The sequence below is a fragment of the Tamandua tetradactyla genome, chromosome 5 (genome assembly GCF_023851605.1).
Source record: "Tamandua tetradactyla isolate mTamTet1 chromosome 5, mTamTet1.pri, whole genome shotgun sequence".
Lineage (NCBI taxonomy): Eukaryota > Metazoa > Chordata > Mammalia > Pilosa > Myrmecophagidae > Tamandua > Tamandua tetradactyla.
The window spans coordinates 187173214-187188527 of record NC_135331.1 but is presented as its reverse complement, the minus strand read 5'-3'; the positions used below and the strand labels follow the sequence as shown (position 1 = coordinate 187188527).

Below are 15314 nucleotides of genomic sequence, written 5' to 3'. Positions count from 1 at the left end.
ATAAAAATATCAGCAATTAGATTCAAAGTTAATTTTGTATTTGTCCTTCTATATAAATGTTTAATGAAATAATTAATGTATAGTACACCCCAAAGAAGATGATCTTAATTTTTTTCTATTGTTGCTAATCATACCATATAATATAGCTGTTTAATTTTTAACTTCTAAGTAAGACATTTATTTATTTATAAATGATCCTTCTTTTCCTAGGTAGTTGCTGCCACCACAAGAGGTAGGGGAGGGGACCTCTGGAATAACTACAATGAAAAACCATAGGGTGCATTTTTAAATTACCATGCATTTCTATCATTTTATCATATTATCTAAGGGGGAAAAAAGCTCCAGGTACATCAGGGAGGTTTCCCCAGTCCCTGTCTCAACACCCAGGGGGTTTTAAGCTCCACCTAGATAACCTCTTGCCTCAACATACATACGAAACACAAAGCTCATAAATTCATAAGCTCACATAATTCAAATTTTCAAATTTGAAATGGTTCCCAATGTAAGCCTGAATTTTAGATATTAACATTATAAAATCTAATGCTATGTCATCAACAAAAGATAGCCCTTTTTTCAATGAAAGGACACAAATGCAAATCATGACACAACTGCTGAATTAAAAGTTATAAACTAATAAAGTAAATGAATGATGGAAGTTAATGTATATTAGTTTCCAAAACTACAAATTTTTCCAACATATCGGTTTTATTCAATTATTCCTAGAAACACACAAGTAACCATATAAATAAAAATTTAAGATCTGTGGTTCTCCTCTTCAAATCTCAAACTTCCATTTACAAGTATACTATAGAGATCTAATAAAAGACACAAATTCAACTTACCTTTCCATAAGTTTCCTGACTGCTGGTGAACTGGCCTCCAAAAAGTGAAAGCAAGGACTTTATTTCCTATATTGAAAATATTATAAAATGAAATCATTTTAATATTGTATTCATATTCATTTTCAGTTTTTAGTAACAAAGCATTTATAATAAAACACATCAAAATTGGTTTCCTCCAGGAATATTTGCTTTATATAATTCACACAACAATTAATACACTCTGCACAAATAAAACCAGATTTGCTAGAGGATACTAGAGAAGACAGCAAGGAGCCCCAGGCAGGGCCTCTGCTGACCAAGCCTCAGATTAGAAGTTACAGGAAATTCTTCAAGTGGAAAGGGGAGAGTAACCATCCCTCAGTAGATATCAATAAGAAAATTATAACATCTTGACCATTTCCTATAGGCAGGGGGACCTTTTCACCAGTAACTCTGCAGAAGGAAAAACTTGATCTATTAATTAGTTGCTCCTATTTTTTGACATTAAGAACATATTTAAGGATAAAAAATAAGTAATAGGGGGAGAGAAAGGATAAAAATTAGGTAGATTGAAATACTGAGGGTCAATGAGAGGGAGTAGTAAGGGATAGGGGATGTATGAGTTCCTTCTTACCTTCCTTTTTATTTCTTTTTCTGGAGTGATGCAAATGTTCTAAAAACGATCATGGTGAAGAATATGCAACTATGTGATGATATTGTGAGTTACTGATTGTATACTATGGATGGACTAAATGTGTGTGAAGATTCCTCAATAAAAATATTTAAAAGAAAAGGAACATATTTATCCTAACAAGAGAGGGGACACTGGATCATTAGTATGTGCAAAGATCCAAGGGACCACTAAGGGACAGAAATCCAGGTGTCTTCATTCAAATCAATTTCTCAAACTTGTTATAGAACAGAACTGGTGAGAAAAGCAAAAGGCCCCGAGTAAATTATGTGGGGGCACCTCTGTGAAGGACCCTGGGGATGGGAAACTGTGTGCTGCATTTATGTATACGTACAAACAGGTATACATGCACCTCCACAAAACAAAGCCAGAGCTAACGTCTTCAGTTAAGAGCGGGCAGGCTGACAAACAGACAGACATCAAGGAGGGCAGCAGCCCTAAGCAAGTTTTCCGGAACATTTACAGTGGGTACAAGTGAAATTTGTGAGAATCCCCAAATAAGTAGGAATTGGGGAACCATTTCAATGGTTTGCAGAGCTTAGTTCCTGCACTGAGACAGGCATAGAACAGACATCTAATGACTATCTAGGAACAAATGATCCCACTGCCTTTTCCATTCTAGAAAAGGCAGCTGGCTATCTTCCTCGTTAGAGTAGGCGTTAGGTCGGGGGAACAGGGAAGGTCACCATGACTCGAGCTGTGTAAAATGTGCCGCCCCTTCTAGACCTCACCTAACCCCTTGCTTAAAAACCGCCCTCACCAGGACCCAGGGGCGAGCTCACAACTCCCTGCCTGGAGTTCCATGGGCTCTGCCCGGGAGTGCAGGAACCAACTCGCTCACTCTAACGTTTCCTGGTCTGCCTCTTCTCTCTTCCGCCTCCAAAACCTTTCGTTTTGGTGCCGAAACCCAGGGGAGGAGTGCGGGTGCCACCTGCCTGGCCAGAGGCGCCCCGGCTTCCTCTCTCCTCCTTCCTCCACATGGCCAGTGACAAGGGATCTTTCGGCCGCCGCTGCATCCACCACAGATCGGGGAAGTCCCTCCCTCCCAGCCCTGCTGCCGGGTCTCACGGCTCCGAGAGAGCCTGTCTGTAAATTACTCTCCAAAAACCGTGAATTCACGTCAGGTTCTCTTCCGAGGGCTGCGGTGAGCGGGGACGCCCGCAAGCCTCACTCCCTTTCCCGGGACTCTCTCAGGGCGTTGGGACGCCGGCACCCCCGGGCCAGTCCTTCCTCCTTTCAGACCCGGCAGCATGGGCAGCAGGTCCTCGAATGCCAAACCCTCTACCCTGCTGGGGTGTCTCCTGACCAACCTATCCATGCTGGATTTACGCCCAGACATCAGCCAAAACGCCTCACTTACTTTTGTAAAAAGCCTTGGCCCCAATATCAATTGGACAACGATTCTCATTGGCCTGAGGATGGGACTTTCGATGTTAATATCCTTCCCAACCTCCGCAACTTCTGCCAGAGAACAACAAATGGGCCGAGATTCCTTATGTCCAGGCCTTTTCTCTTCTGCGCTCCCGCCCCTCTCTCTGCACTTCCTGCTTTACGGCTCAGGTTCTTCTGGCCAAAGAAACCCCCAAGCCCTCGCTCCTGGACAGTCTGATGAAACTTCCTCCTTTTCTGACCCTCTCGATTCCTCCTCCTTTAAAAGACCAGGGTCTCCACCAGATGTAGATAAACTGTCCTCTTCTCCAGCGGCACTCCAGCCACCATCTTCCCCTCCTCTTCCCCCTTCTGCGCCAGCAGCGCTCCCGCTGCCACCTTGCCCTCCTCTTCGTCCTTCTCCACCGGTGGCGCTCCAGCCGCCATCTGGTCCTTCTCTTCCTCCTACTCCAGAGGCTCTCCAACCACCACCGTGCCCGCTTCCCCCTTCACCGGCTCCTCCGCCACCGCCTGGTCCTTCACCGTCCTCAACAGCCTCGCCATCCTCACCCATAAGCTCCCGCACCCACTTAAAAAGTGCTTTGCTCTGTCCCCTCAGGGAAGCTGCAGGACCGGAAGGGCTAGTCCGAGTACACACTCCCTTCTCCCTGGCCGATCTCTCACACCAAGAAGCGGCTGGGCTCCTTCTCCAACGATCCAACTACCTACACTAAAGAATCCCAATATCTGGCTAACACCTACGACCTTACCTGGCGTGACATTCATGTAATCTGCTCTTCTTCCCTCACTACCGATGAGATGGACATTTTCAATGCGGCCAGGGCCCGTGCTAACCCGGTGCATATGACCGACCACACCATGCCGGTCGGGGCCGAGGCAGTGCCAGGCCAAGAGTCAGGGTGGGACTATCAGATGGACACCCCAGCCGGGAGAAACGGATGGACTAAGTGAGACAAAATGCTTACATGCCTCACAGCCGGCATGCAGAAAGCTTCCCACAAAGCGGTAAACTTTCATAAGCTGAGGGAAATTACTCAAGGTCCTGAAGAAAACCCTGCCGCTTTTCTACACCGGCTCACAGAAGCCGTCTCCCAATATACCCGCCTGGTCCCTGACTCGGAGGCTGGTAAAACCGTCTTAGCCACACACTTTATATCCCAGTCAGCTCTGGATATAAGGCGTAAACTTAGAAAAATCAAGGACGGTCCTCAGGCCCCTATCCGTGACCTGGTAAACACGGCCTTTAAAATTCTTAATACTCGTGATGAGTTGGAGAGGGCAGAGAAGGAATCCTGGGACCGCCGAAGGGCGAATTTACAAACCTAATCCCTGATTGTGGCTCTGCGGCCCACTTCAACTGCCAAGAGGCCAGCTACGACTAATCCACCACCAGGAAAGTACTTCAAATGTGGCCTCGATGGACACTGGTCCTGCCAGTGCCCCAATCCTCGGCTGCCCAAGGGACCATGCCCTCTCTGTGGTACAAAGGGACATTGGAAAAGTGACTGCCCCTCGGCGCCTGGCCATAGAGGAGCCGTGCTTCCAACCCAACCCACTGCTAGCAGTCCTGGACCTGGCCACTGACGACTGACGACGTCCGGCCTCAGCGACCCCAATCACCCTCGTTGAGCCCAGGGTAACAATTCCTTCTTTTCAGTGGACACGGGGGCTACCTTCTCCGTCCTCTCCTCTTACTCAGGTCAACTTCTCCCTTCCCAGGTCACAATTATGGGCATATGGCCGTCCTTTGCACCCCTTAACTACCGGACCACTTACATCTTTAATAGAAGGCCACCCCATTACACACTCTTTCTTAGTGATGCCTTCCTGCCCCAGCCCACTAATGGGGTGAGACCTTCTCATCAAGTTAGGAGCCTCACTTCACTGGATACAAAAACCCCAAACAACTTTACTATTACCCTTATGTGTGGCCTCCACCTCCACCCGGGGTTCCGCCCTTCCCTCACCTCCTCTACCGCCTCACCTAGTGAACCCAGAGGTATGGGATACCTCGACTCCCTTAATAGCTTCCCATCATAAACTGGTTCTAATCCAGCTAAAGGGACCTCCTCATTCCCATCTTGGCCACAGTTTCCCACCTCCATAACCCATCGGAAAGGACTCCCACCCATCATTAACTGGATCAAGGGAAAGGGACTCCTCATACCCACTAACTCACCATATAACACCCCTATGTTGCCTGTCAAAAAACCTGACGGTTCTTATCGTCTAGCCCAAGACCTCAGACTAATTTATGAGGCCATCATCCCCATCCACCCAGTAGTTCCCAACCCATACACTCTTCTCTCACAATCCCCCCCACACCACTCATTATTCTGTCCTGGACCTCAAAGATGCCTTCTTTACAATCCCTCTAGACCCTGCCTGTTACAATTTATTTGCCTTTACCTGGGAAGACCCAGACTCTTCAGCTGCCCAACAACTTACATGGACGGTATTACCTCAGGGGGTTCACGACAGCCCCCATATCTTTGGCCAAGCCCTAGCCAGGGACCTAATAGGGTGCAATCTAGCGCCCAGTATCGTTCTCCAATACGTAGATGACCTATTAATTTGCAGCCCTTCTGAGGAAACTTCCACAAAGGCTACAGCCACCCTATTAAATTTTTTAGCTAACAAAGGATATCGAGTCTCCCCCGCCAAAGCTCAGCTCTGTTCCTCCACCGTCACCTACCTGGGGCTCCGCCTCACTCCCACACCCCGACACCTAACGGTAGACAGACAGTAAGCCCTCCAAGAGCTCCAGCCTCCAGAAAATGCTGAACAGATTCTATCCTTTCTAGGTTCTTCCGACACTGGGTCCCCGGCTTTTCCCTCCTAGCGAAGCCTCTTTATGAAGCACCCAAGGTGACGCCCACGGGGCCTCTGAACAACCCCTCTACTATAGCCAAAGCCTTCTCAGTTCTCCGGGACGCCTTACTTCAATCTCCCCTGCTCGCTCTTCCAAATCCTGACAAGCCCTTCTTCCTTTTCACTGACGAAAGACAAGGAATAGCGGTGGGAGTCTTGACACAACCTCTGGGACCAACGTATACTCCAGTGGCCTACCTCTCTAAGCAAATGGACCCCACCGCCCGTGGGTGGCCTCCCTTTCTCTGAGTGCTGGCTGTGGCCGCCACCCTAACTCATAAAACTCTTAAACTCAATCTGGGTAGGCCTCACCAAGTACTGTCGCCCCACCGTTTATAAGACATCCTATCCAATAAATCTCTCTGCTCACTCCTTCCTGTCTCCAAGAATTTCACTTACTCTTCCTAGAAAACTCGGATGTCACACTCTCTGTCTTGCCGGGCCTCAACCCTGCTACTCTTCTCCCTCGCAGCCCCCTATCAAACCCCTCTCCACAGCCCACTCACCTTTGCACTGAAATCATGGAAGAACTCACCTCCCCACGCCAGGGTCTCTCAGACACACCCGTCACAGGCAGACCTCACCCTCTTTATTGACAGCAGCTCAATAACAGACCAACGGGGAAAGCGCAGGGCTTCATACGCTATAGTTTCTTCCACCGGAATACTTGAGGCAGTACAGCTCCCAGAGGGAACCACATCCCAAAAGGCTGAGCTAATTGCTCTCACCAGGGCCTTACACCTGGCTGAAAATAAATCCTCCAACATCCACACAGACTCCAAATATGCTTTTCTGGTAGCACACTGCCACTCAGCCATCTGGAAGGAGCGAGGGTTCCTTACCACCAAGGGCTCACCTGCAATTAACACTAAGCTTATCCAATGCCTGCTTCAAGCACTTCAATTACTGTCGCCGGTGGCCATCATCCATTGCAAAGGACACCAAACAGATAAATCCGAAATCACCCGTGGAAATAACTGGGCCGATGCTGTTGCACGGGAACTGACCAAAGAACTCTCACCTTTAAACCCTCCAGCACCGATTCTTTTCTTCATTCTCCCCTCCCTCCAACCTGCCTATTCTTCCAGGGAACGTGAAAATCTCCTTGCACAGGGAGGCTCTACTACACCGGAGGGCTGGATCTTCCTCGATAACAAGGTGGCTCTCCCAACCAAACAGGCCCCTGGTATTCTTTCTCAGGTACATCCGTCACTTCACATCGGACCCAGGGCCCTCACACGGTTGCTCCAGCCCCTATTCCATCACCCATCCCTGACTCACCTCATAATGTCGGTCTGCTCCTCCTGTCCCACCTGCCAAATAACAAACCCTCAAGGAGGGTTACGCCCCACTTTCCCAACCCATCGACTAAGGGACCACCTTCCGGGGCAGGACTGGCAAATCGATTTCACACACGTCCACTCACAAAACATTCTGATACCTACTAGCTATGACTGACACCCTGACAGGCTGGGTAGAGGCTTTCCCTACTACACGTGAAACTGCTGATGTGGTGGCTGACATCCTCCTAAAACACATCATTCCCCCTTCGGACTACCTACCTCCATCCAGTCCAATAACGGCCCAGCTTTTATTCCTCAGGTGGTCCAGCAGGCCCCATCTGTCTTGGGAATAGACTGGAAACTACATGTCCCATACAGACCCCAATCCTCGGGTAAGGTGGAACGAGCTAACGGTCTTATCAAGACGCAATTAACCAAACTAGCCATTAAATTACAACAGTCCTGGGTCGACCTCCTTCCACTGGCCCTTGCCCAACTATGTGCCGCTCCACGAGCACCTACTTTCTTAAGCCCTTTTGAGCTCATGTACGGCCGGCCGCCCATTCCTACTCAATCACCATCTGCCGGTACAACCTCCTCCTCTGGGTTCTTACTTACCAAATCTCTCCTTAATCAGGCATTTGCTGCGGGAACATGCCGATCAATTCCTGCCACAACCTGGGGAAACTGATCCCGCTGATCCTCCCCACGGTCTCCAGCCAGGAGACGAAATACTCCTTAAACAGCTCCAGTCCGGACGACTCCAACCGCAGTGGACTGGCCCACACACGGAGATTCTTACCATTCCTAAGGCGGTAAAACTTCTGGGCGACCCCTCTTGGCACCACCTGTCACAGGCCAAGCTATACAAACAGAATGAGAGCCCATACACCTGTCACCCTCTGGGGCCCACTCGCATCCGCCTCACTCGCACTATTCACCCCCCTAACCCCCACTGAGGGCACTTCCTATATATGGAAATTCAAAATCCGGGAAACTGTTAGCCAAAACGGCATGTCGATCAGCCATATAATTGGTGCAGGAGACTGCCCTCTTGTGGGCTGTAGCCAGTCTTTAATCATCCCCACAACTCCTAAATCGGTCGCTAGCAACTGGGGGCCATTTGCCTGCTTTCCATACGATCAAACTGAAACTTACTGCAACCAGGACAAGTATAAGGACACAAATGGGGGATGCCCCTACTGGTCATGCAAAATACATGATGCTGATGATGGGACGGGACTCTTCTACATCAGTTTCAAACGATTTTACATGAATATTACAGATCCCTGGGATACTAGATGGGTGATGGGGGTTCAAGGCAAACTATACTACAGCAGCTGGTCCCGGTACCCCATAAGCACCATTGAAATACATCGCAAGTATATCCTCGTGAATAATACTCATACCCAGGTGTCTATCAACAATTTACAAGCAGAGCAGAATCTCCCCAAACACCTCGCCAAACTCTGCCCCAACAGCCTCAAACGTGGCTCCAAATCCTCCAACACACCATACAATTCCTCAACCAAACACAAATACTTCCCAGCGTAACCCACTGTTTCCTTTGTGCTTCATTGGGAAGGCCCCTATTAGCAGCTGTCCCTATAAATCTTACCCAAATACACAATCATAACCCTGATTCCTGCCATAGCACCCTAAAAACCATCCCCCTATGGGAACCAGAGCCCTTCCCTACCCACTTAGGCCCTGCTACCTCGCCCACACAACTGTGAGCCAAGCAGAGCTCTGTAGAAAATGCCAAACTAACGTCACCATCCACAACTCCACCCACGCCCCTAAAGGACAATATTTCTGGTGTAATGGGACACTTACCAAGTGCCTCAACCCCACTGCCCCAGGACCATGCTTCCTGGTAACCATAATTCCTCAATTAACCCTCTATGGTGAATCTGAGCTAACTTGGCTACTACCCCCCCTTCGCTCCAGAAGGGCTGCCTTCCTTCCTGTCCTGGTAGGCGTCAGCCTGGCTGCCTCAGTCTCAGCCTCAGCAGCAGTGGGAGGAGTGCGAGGACATGGTATTTTAACCTCTCAGAACTTCGAGACTCGACTACAGGTGGCCCTGGAATCAACATCAAAATCCCTATCTTCTCTGCAACGTCAACTTATCTCACTGGCTCAGGTAACTCTTCAAAATCGACGGGCCTTGGACCTGCTAACAGCCGAAAAAGGAGGGACGTGCAGATTCCTCCAAGAACGATGCTGCTGTTACATCAACGAGCCGGGTCTGGTAGAACAAAATGTTCACACCCTAAACTAACTAAAGGAAAATCTCTACCATAAAAAACACGGGAAAACCCTGCCCTAACCTGGTTCTCTTCGCCCCTGGCGACATGGCTCCTCCCACTACTAGGACCAATTATCCTAATCTGTCTTTTCTTTCTCCTAGCTCCCTGTCTCCTCAAATTCCTTCAAGGACGCATGAAAGAACTGTCATGGGTGACAATCAACCAAATGCTCCTACACCATTATCACCGCCTGCCTTCCTCACCAGATTCCTACAGCGAACCTCCCCACTCTCCTGACTCTGACGGTTCTGGCCTATAACCCCCACAGCCCTAATGCAGCAGGAAGTAGCCAGAAAGATCTTGGCGCCCTATTATCACCAAAAGGCTGGAATGTTAGGTCAGGGGAGCGGGGAAGGTCACCATGACTTGAGCTGTGTAAAATGTGCCACCCCTTCTAGACGTCACCTAACCCCTTGCTTAAAAACCACCCGTACCAGGACCCAGGGACGAGCTCACAACCCCCTGCCTGGAGTTCTGTGAGCTCTGCCCGGGAGTGCAGGAACAAACTCGTTCACTCTAAGGTTTCTTGGTCTGCCTCTTCTCTCTTTCACCTCCTAAACCTTTCAGTAGGTTTAAAAGGGTTTGTAGGGAAATTCTCTACCTTTTAGCATATTAGAGAGGATTAAGAGCAGCTCTTAATTCTGGCAAAACCCAGAATTAAAAATTCTAATGAGTCAGAAAAGAGTCAATCCCTGTGACAGTTGATGAACACATCTGATGTGCCAGAGGAGAATAAATTCTTCACGTTTGAACAAGACAGGCGTGTGGTTCTTCTCTTACAGCAGCGGCTCTCAAGACGACCCTGGAGATTCCCAAGGTCAAAATAGTTTCATTATAACAGTAGTACATTTACATGTCAGTTTGCTACCGATATTCACAATGATTCTCAGCATTGCACTTAAGAATGTTTTTGATAAAGAAATAAAAAATCATTGATCAGGAATTCTATTAATACGATTTCATCTATTACTCCAAAATAACCCACCTGTCCTCACACTTTCACTAAATCTGAACCCTGTTAATGTGACAAAATGAAATTACAGACCTTAAGTAGCATGTCTTCTTCATGACAGATGCATGCATAAAGCACATGGAGGTTGCCTGCTGTTTACCCAAGTACAACAGTTGCACATGGAATAGCACTTTGAGTTGTGAGCAAAACTAGACATAATTTTCATGGGACATCATTTTTTTCCTGAAAGAATGACTGAATGCAAACTGTTTATTCACATTTTCATGAGACTTCTTTTTGTAAATGAACAAGGAGAGCCTGTCATTTCAAGGACAGCAATTGATACATAAACTGTCAATAACAAAATTGAGCTTTCAAGCAAAAACAAGAATTTTAGGTAGGTGTTCTAGTTTGCTAGCTGTTGGAATTCAATATACCAGAAACGGAATGGCTTTTAACAAGGGGAATTTAATGAGTTGCTAGTTTACAGTTCTAAGGCCGAGAAAATATCCAATTAAAACAAGTCTATAGAAGCGTCCGATCAAAGGCATCCAGGGAAAGATACCTTGGTTCAAGAAGGCCGATGAAGTTTAGGGTTTCTCTTTCAAGTGAGAAGGCACATGGCGGACACAGTCAGGGCTTCCCTCTCAGCTGGAAGGACACATGGTAAGCACCGTGTCATCTGCTAGCTTTCTCTCCTGGCTTCCGGTTTCATGAAGCTCCCCGGGAGGCATTTTCCTTCTTCATCTCCAAAGTTCGCTGGCTGGTGGACTCTCTGCTTCGTACTGTTGCTCTCTCTGAATCTCTTTCTCCAAAGTGCTTCCTCTTTTATAGGACTCCAGTAAACCAATCAAGACCCACCCAAACGGGTGGAGACATGTCATCCCCTAATCCCATTTAACAACTACTCTTGACTAAATCACATCATCCAGAGAGATGATCTCATTACAGTTTCAAACATACAGTATTGAATAGAGATTATTCTACATTAATGAAATGGGATTTATATTAAATCATGGCTTTTCTTAGGGGGCATACTTCCTTTCAAACCAGCACATTAGGTATTTACAACCATCAGCTTGAAACTTCCCAGTAGGTAAAAGATTTTTCTAATGAGATCAATTCACAAATGTGATAAAGGCGATTTTCAAAACAACGTATACTGAAATGTGCCAACATTTGGACACCTACATAGCTCAGTAAACCAATGTTTTTCAAATCACCAAGGCATGATGTTACAGAATCAGGTGTGGGTAAAAGATCCATTCAGAGTGCAAGAGAAGACCAATGGGGGTCATCGCAGGAGCATATGAAAAGTTTTGGATTCCACATTGCAGGTAGCAGTGATAATACTGGTGCTATCAAAGAACATTCACAATTACCTGAAAAAGCTTAAAGTATCTTCCCCTTTCCAGCTATGTATCTGTGTGAGACCAAATTTTCTTCACATATTTTAACAAAACAATATATTGTAAGAGATTGAAGAATCTAGCTATCTTTCGCTAAGCCAGACATTAAAACAGATTTGAAAAAAAAGTAAAACAATACCACTCCTCTCAGTAAATATTTGTTTTGAAAAATGATTGCTTTTAATAAAAAAATTATTTATGTTAACATGTAATGGGTTTACTATTGTTATTCTTAGACAAGTTAATATTTTTCGAATTCCTCAGTTTTAATTTCTTATATTGTAAATATAAATAAAAATTGAAGTACTCAATAACTTTTAAGACCATAAAGGGATCCTGAGGCGAAAAAATGTGAGAACTACTGCCACAAACGTTAGTTCTTGAAACATGAAAGAATCCCAGACAATAGGAGGTGCAAAAAATAACATTCCCAAACCGTGAAGGACAAGAAAGGAGTGGCAGTTTCAGATGACCTGCTAGAGCAGTGGTGTTCAAACTCCAAGGTGCACTAATAACCCCCTGGAGAACGTGTTAAAATGCACCTCCAGATTCTAACTAGTGCAACGGGAAATGGACAGGCACCAGGACACGTGGAAGGAACCCTGGGAGGCAGCAGCCCTCCAACTTCACATGCCCTGAAGCACCTGGAGGCCAGGTAACTGCTGAGCTGCCCCACTGCCCCACATTCGCCAGGTCTAACGCCGCCCAAGGATTGGCAATTCTGACAAGTTCCCAGGTGACCTGGAGCGGCTGGCCTGGGGACCGCACTCTGAGCCCAGCTGTCACCGGGCGTTGGCAGGGTATGAACCAGTTAAGTGGAGGTGCACGCCACCCACAGATGTGCCCCCGCCACAGCCCCCAGACCTCAGCCCACCCTCTTTTATCCACCTTCAATATGGGCCATGAAAGTTAATTGTCTCACTAAAAGAAACCCAAGATGACATGTACAGCGACTATGGAATCGAGACCGGGACTTGATTTTGAGGGTGGAAGAGCTGAGGCACAGAGAAACAAAGGCCATCCAGCTGGTGCAACAGCCTAAAGCCCCTTTCCTGACAGAGCCCCTGGGGAATGCAGACGGGGAGGTGGGGATGAGTGCGTGAGCCAAGTCTTGCAAACCCCCCAGACCCACATCCCATGAACTCAAGCCCTGCCCTTGGCTCATGCACGCGCCCACCCTGGCCCCCCTACTCCGTGCACGTGTGCATTCACGCCCCGCCCCCCAGCGCTCAGTGCATGCACACACCACGCCATGCCCCCACCCTATGCACGCGTACACTCACGCCCCGCCCCCCAGCGCTCAGTGCATGCACACACCACGCCATACCCCCACCCTATGCAAGCGTACACTCACGCCCCACCCCCCAGCGCTCTGTACATTCAGACACCACGCCATGCCCCCACCCCGTGCACAAGCACAGGCCCACTCCCAAGCGCTCTGCGCACAGGCATACCATGACCCACCCCCAAACCACAAACATACACAATACACCCCCCACCCCATGCACGTGCACACTCCCGCCCCCTTCCCAGCACTCTGCACACGCATGCACCCCACCCCACCTCCCCCAGCACTCTGAGCACTTGCACACCACAACCCATTCCCAACACTCCCACTCTACCTCCTGCCCTGCCAATGCATCCAGCCATGCCCCACCCCTCCACCCCTCCACCCCGCGGCCCCACCCTAGCCCCACGACCCCCACAGTGTACCAGTAGAGCGTCCCGCTCTGCATCTAGCCCACCACACCCTACCACCACTGCTGTGCCCCACTCCACGTCCTGCCCCATGCTCGTCCCACTAATACCAAACCTTAGACTACTGACGGAAATCAACTTCCAAGGGAACCCTGTCAACTACACGCCTCAAAGACAATGGAAAATCACTAACATTTGAAGGTGCAGACAGATGTAGCCCAGACTAATGCCCAAATTAAAACACCAGAGGACAGAGTCTTTGGAACAACTAATCAAAGATATTCATATAACTCTACCAAATAAATTCAACAGGCTGGCTAATGAAATAAAGGAGATCAAGAGACATTACAAGAGCATAAAAAAGAATCTGAAAGAATAAAGAGAAAAATAGCAGATATCACAGAGATGAAAGATGTCATAGACCAAATCAAGAATATACTAGAGACATAAAACCACCACAGATCTGAAGAGGCAGAGGAAAGAATGAGCAATCTAGAGGACGGGACAACTGATTTCAAATGCACAAAAGAACAAATGGCAAAAAATGATGGAAAAATTTGATTGGATATCAGGAAAATGGTGGACAACATGAAGCACACGAATTGAACAGACACTTCTCAGAAGAGGAAATACAAATGGCCAAAAGGCACATGAAGAGATGCTCAACTTCCCTGGCCATTAGAGAAATGCAAATCAAAACCACAATGAGATATCTTTCACACCCATCAGAATGGCTATTATCAATAAAACAGAAAATGACAAGTGCTGGAGAGGGTGTGGAGAAAGAGGCACACTTACCCACTGTTGATGGGAATGTCAAATGATACAACCGCTGTGGAAGGCAGTTTGGTGGTTTCTCAAAAAGATAAATATAGAATTGCCATATGACCCGGCAATACCATTGCTAGGTATCTACTCAGAGGACATGAGAGCAAGGATACAAACAAACATCTGCAGACCAATGTTTATAGCATTATTTACAATTGCAAAGAGATGGAAACAGCCAAAATGTCCATCAACAGATGAGTGGCTAAACAAACTGTGGTATATACATATGATGGAATATTATGTAGCTGTAAGACAGAATAAAGTTATGAAGTATGTAACAATACAAATGGACCTTAAGGACATTATGCTGAGTGAGATTAGCCAGAAACAAAAGGACAAATACTGTATGGTCTCACTGATATGAACTGACATTAGTGAATAAACTTGGAATATTTCGTTGGTAACAGAGACCATCTGGAGATAGAAATAGGGTAAGATACTGGGTAATTGGAGCTGAAAGGATACAGATTGTACAACAGGACTGAATATAAAAACTCAGAAATGGACAGCACAATACTACCTAACTGTAATACAATTATGTTAAAACACTGAATGCGGCTGAATGTGAGAATGATAGAGGGAGGAGGGCTAGGGGCACAAATGAAATCAGAAAGAAAGATAGATGATAAAAACTGAGATGGTATAATCTAGCAATGCCTAGAGTGTATAATGATAGTGACTAAGTGTACAGATTTTTAAATGTTTTTGCATGAGGAAGAACAAAAGAATGTCATTACTGCAGGGTGCTGAAAATAGATGGCAATTAATATTTTAAAATCTCAACTTATGTGTGAGACTAAAGCAAAAAATGTTTATTTGGTACAAAATTTAAATTTTGACAAGTGTATTTCTTAACATAACTTATGTGGATAGCTTGGTTGAACACCCTAAGTACATGGAACCTTGGGTAGGACATGAGATTTTGTTGGTTTGTACAGAGTGATGCCCCGATGAATCCCAGAGGGATTTGATCAGTGAGTGGAAAAGTATTTGCAAAGTCCCCTTCGGGGAACGGTGAGAACGGGGGGAAATTCAACCTCCCCAAGTTGAATTCTTGATATTC

General features: G+C 46.9%; 1 protein-coding gene across 5 annotated transcripts in view; it reads right to left on the bottom strand.

Annotated features, from left to right (window-relative positions):
* Positions 1–15314, bottom strand: part of TRMT11 (tRNA methyltransferase 11) — a 90874-nt gene that overhangs the window by 66003 nt on the left and 9557 nt on the right. For all 5 annotated transcript variants that reach the window (XM_077162824.1, XM_077162825.1, XM_077162826.1 and 2 more), the window contains exon 2: positions 843–908. In XM_077162824.1, the coding sequence (XP_077018939.1) occupies positions 843–908 (66 nt within the window). The remainder of the gene's footprint in view (positions 1–842; positions 909–15314) is intronic.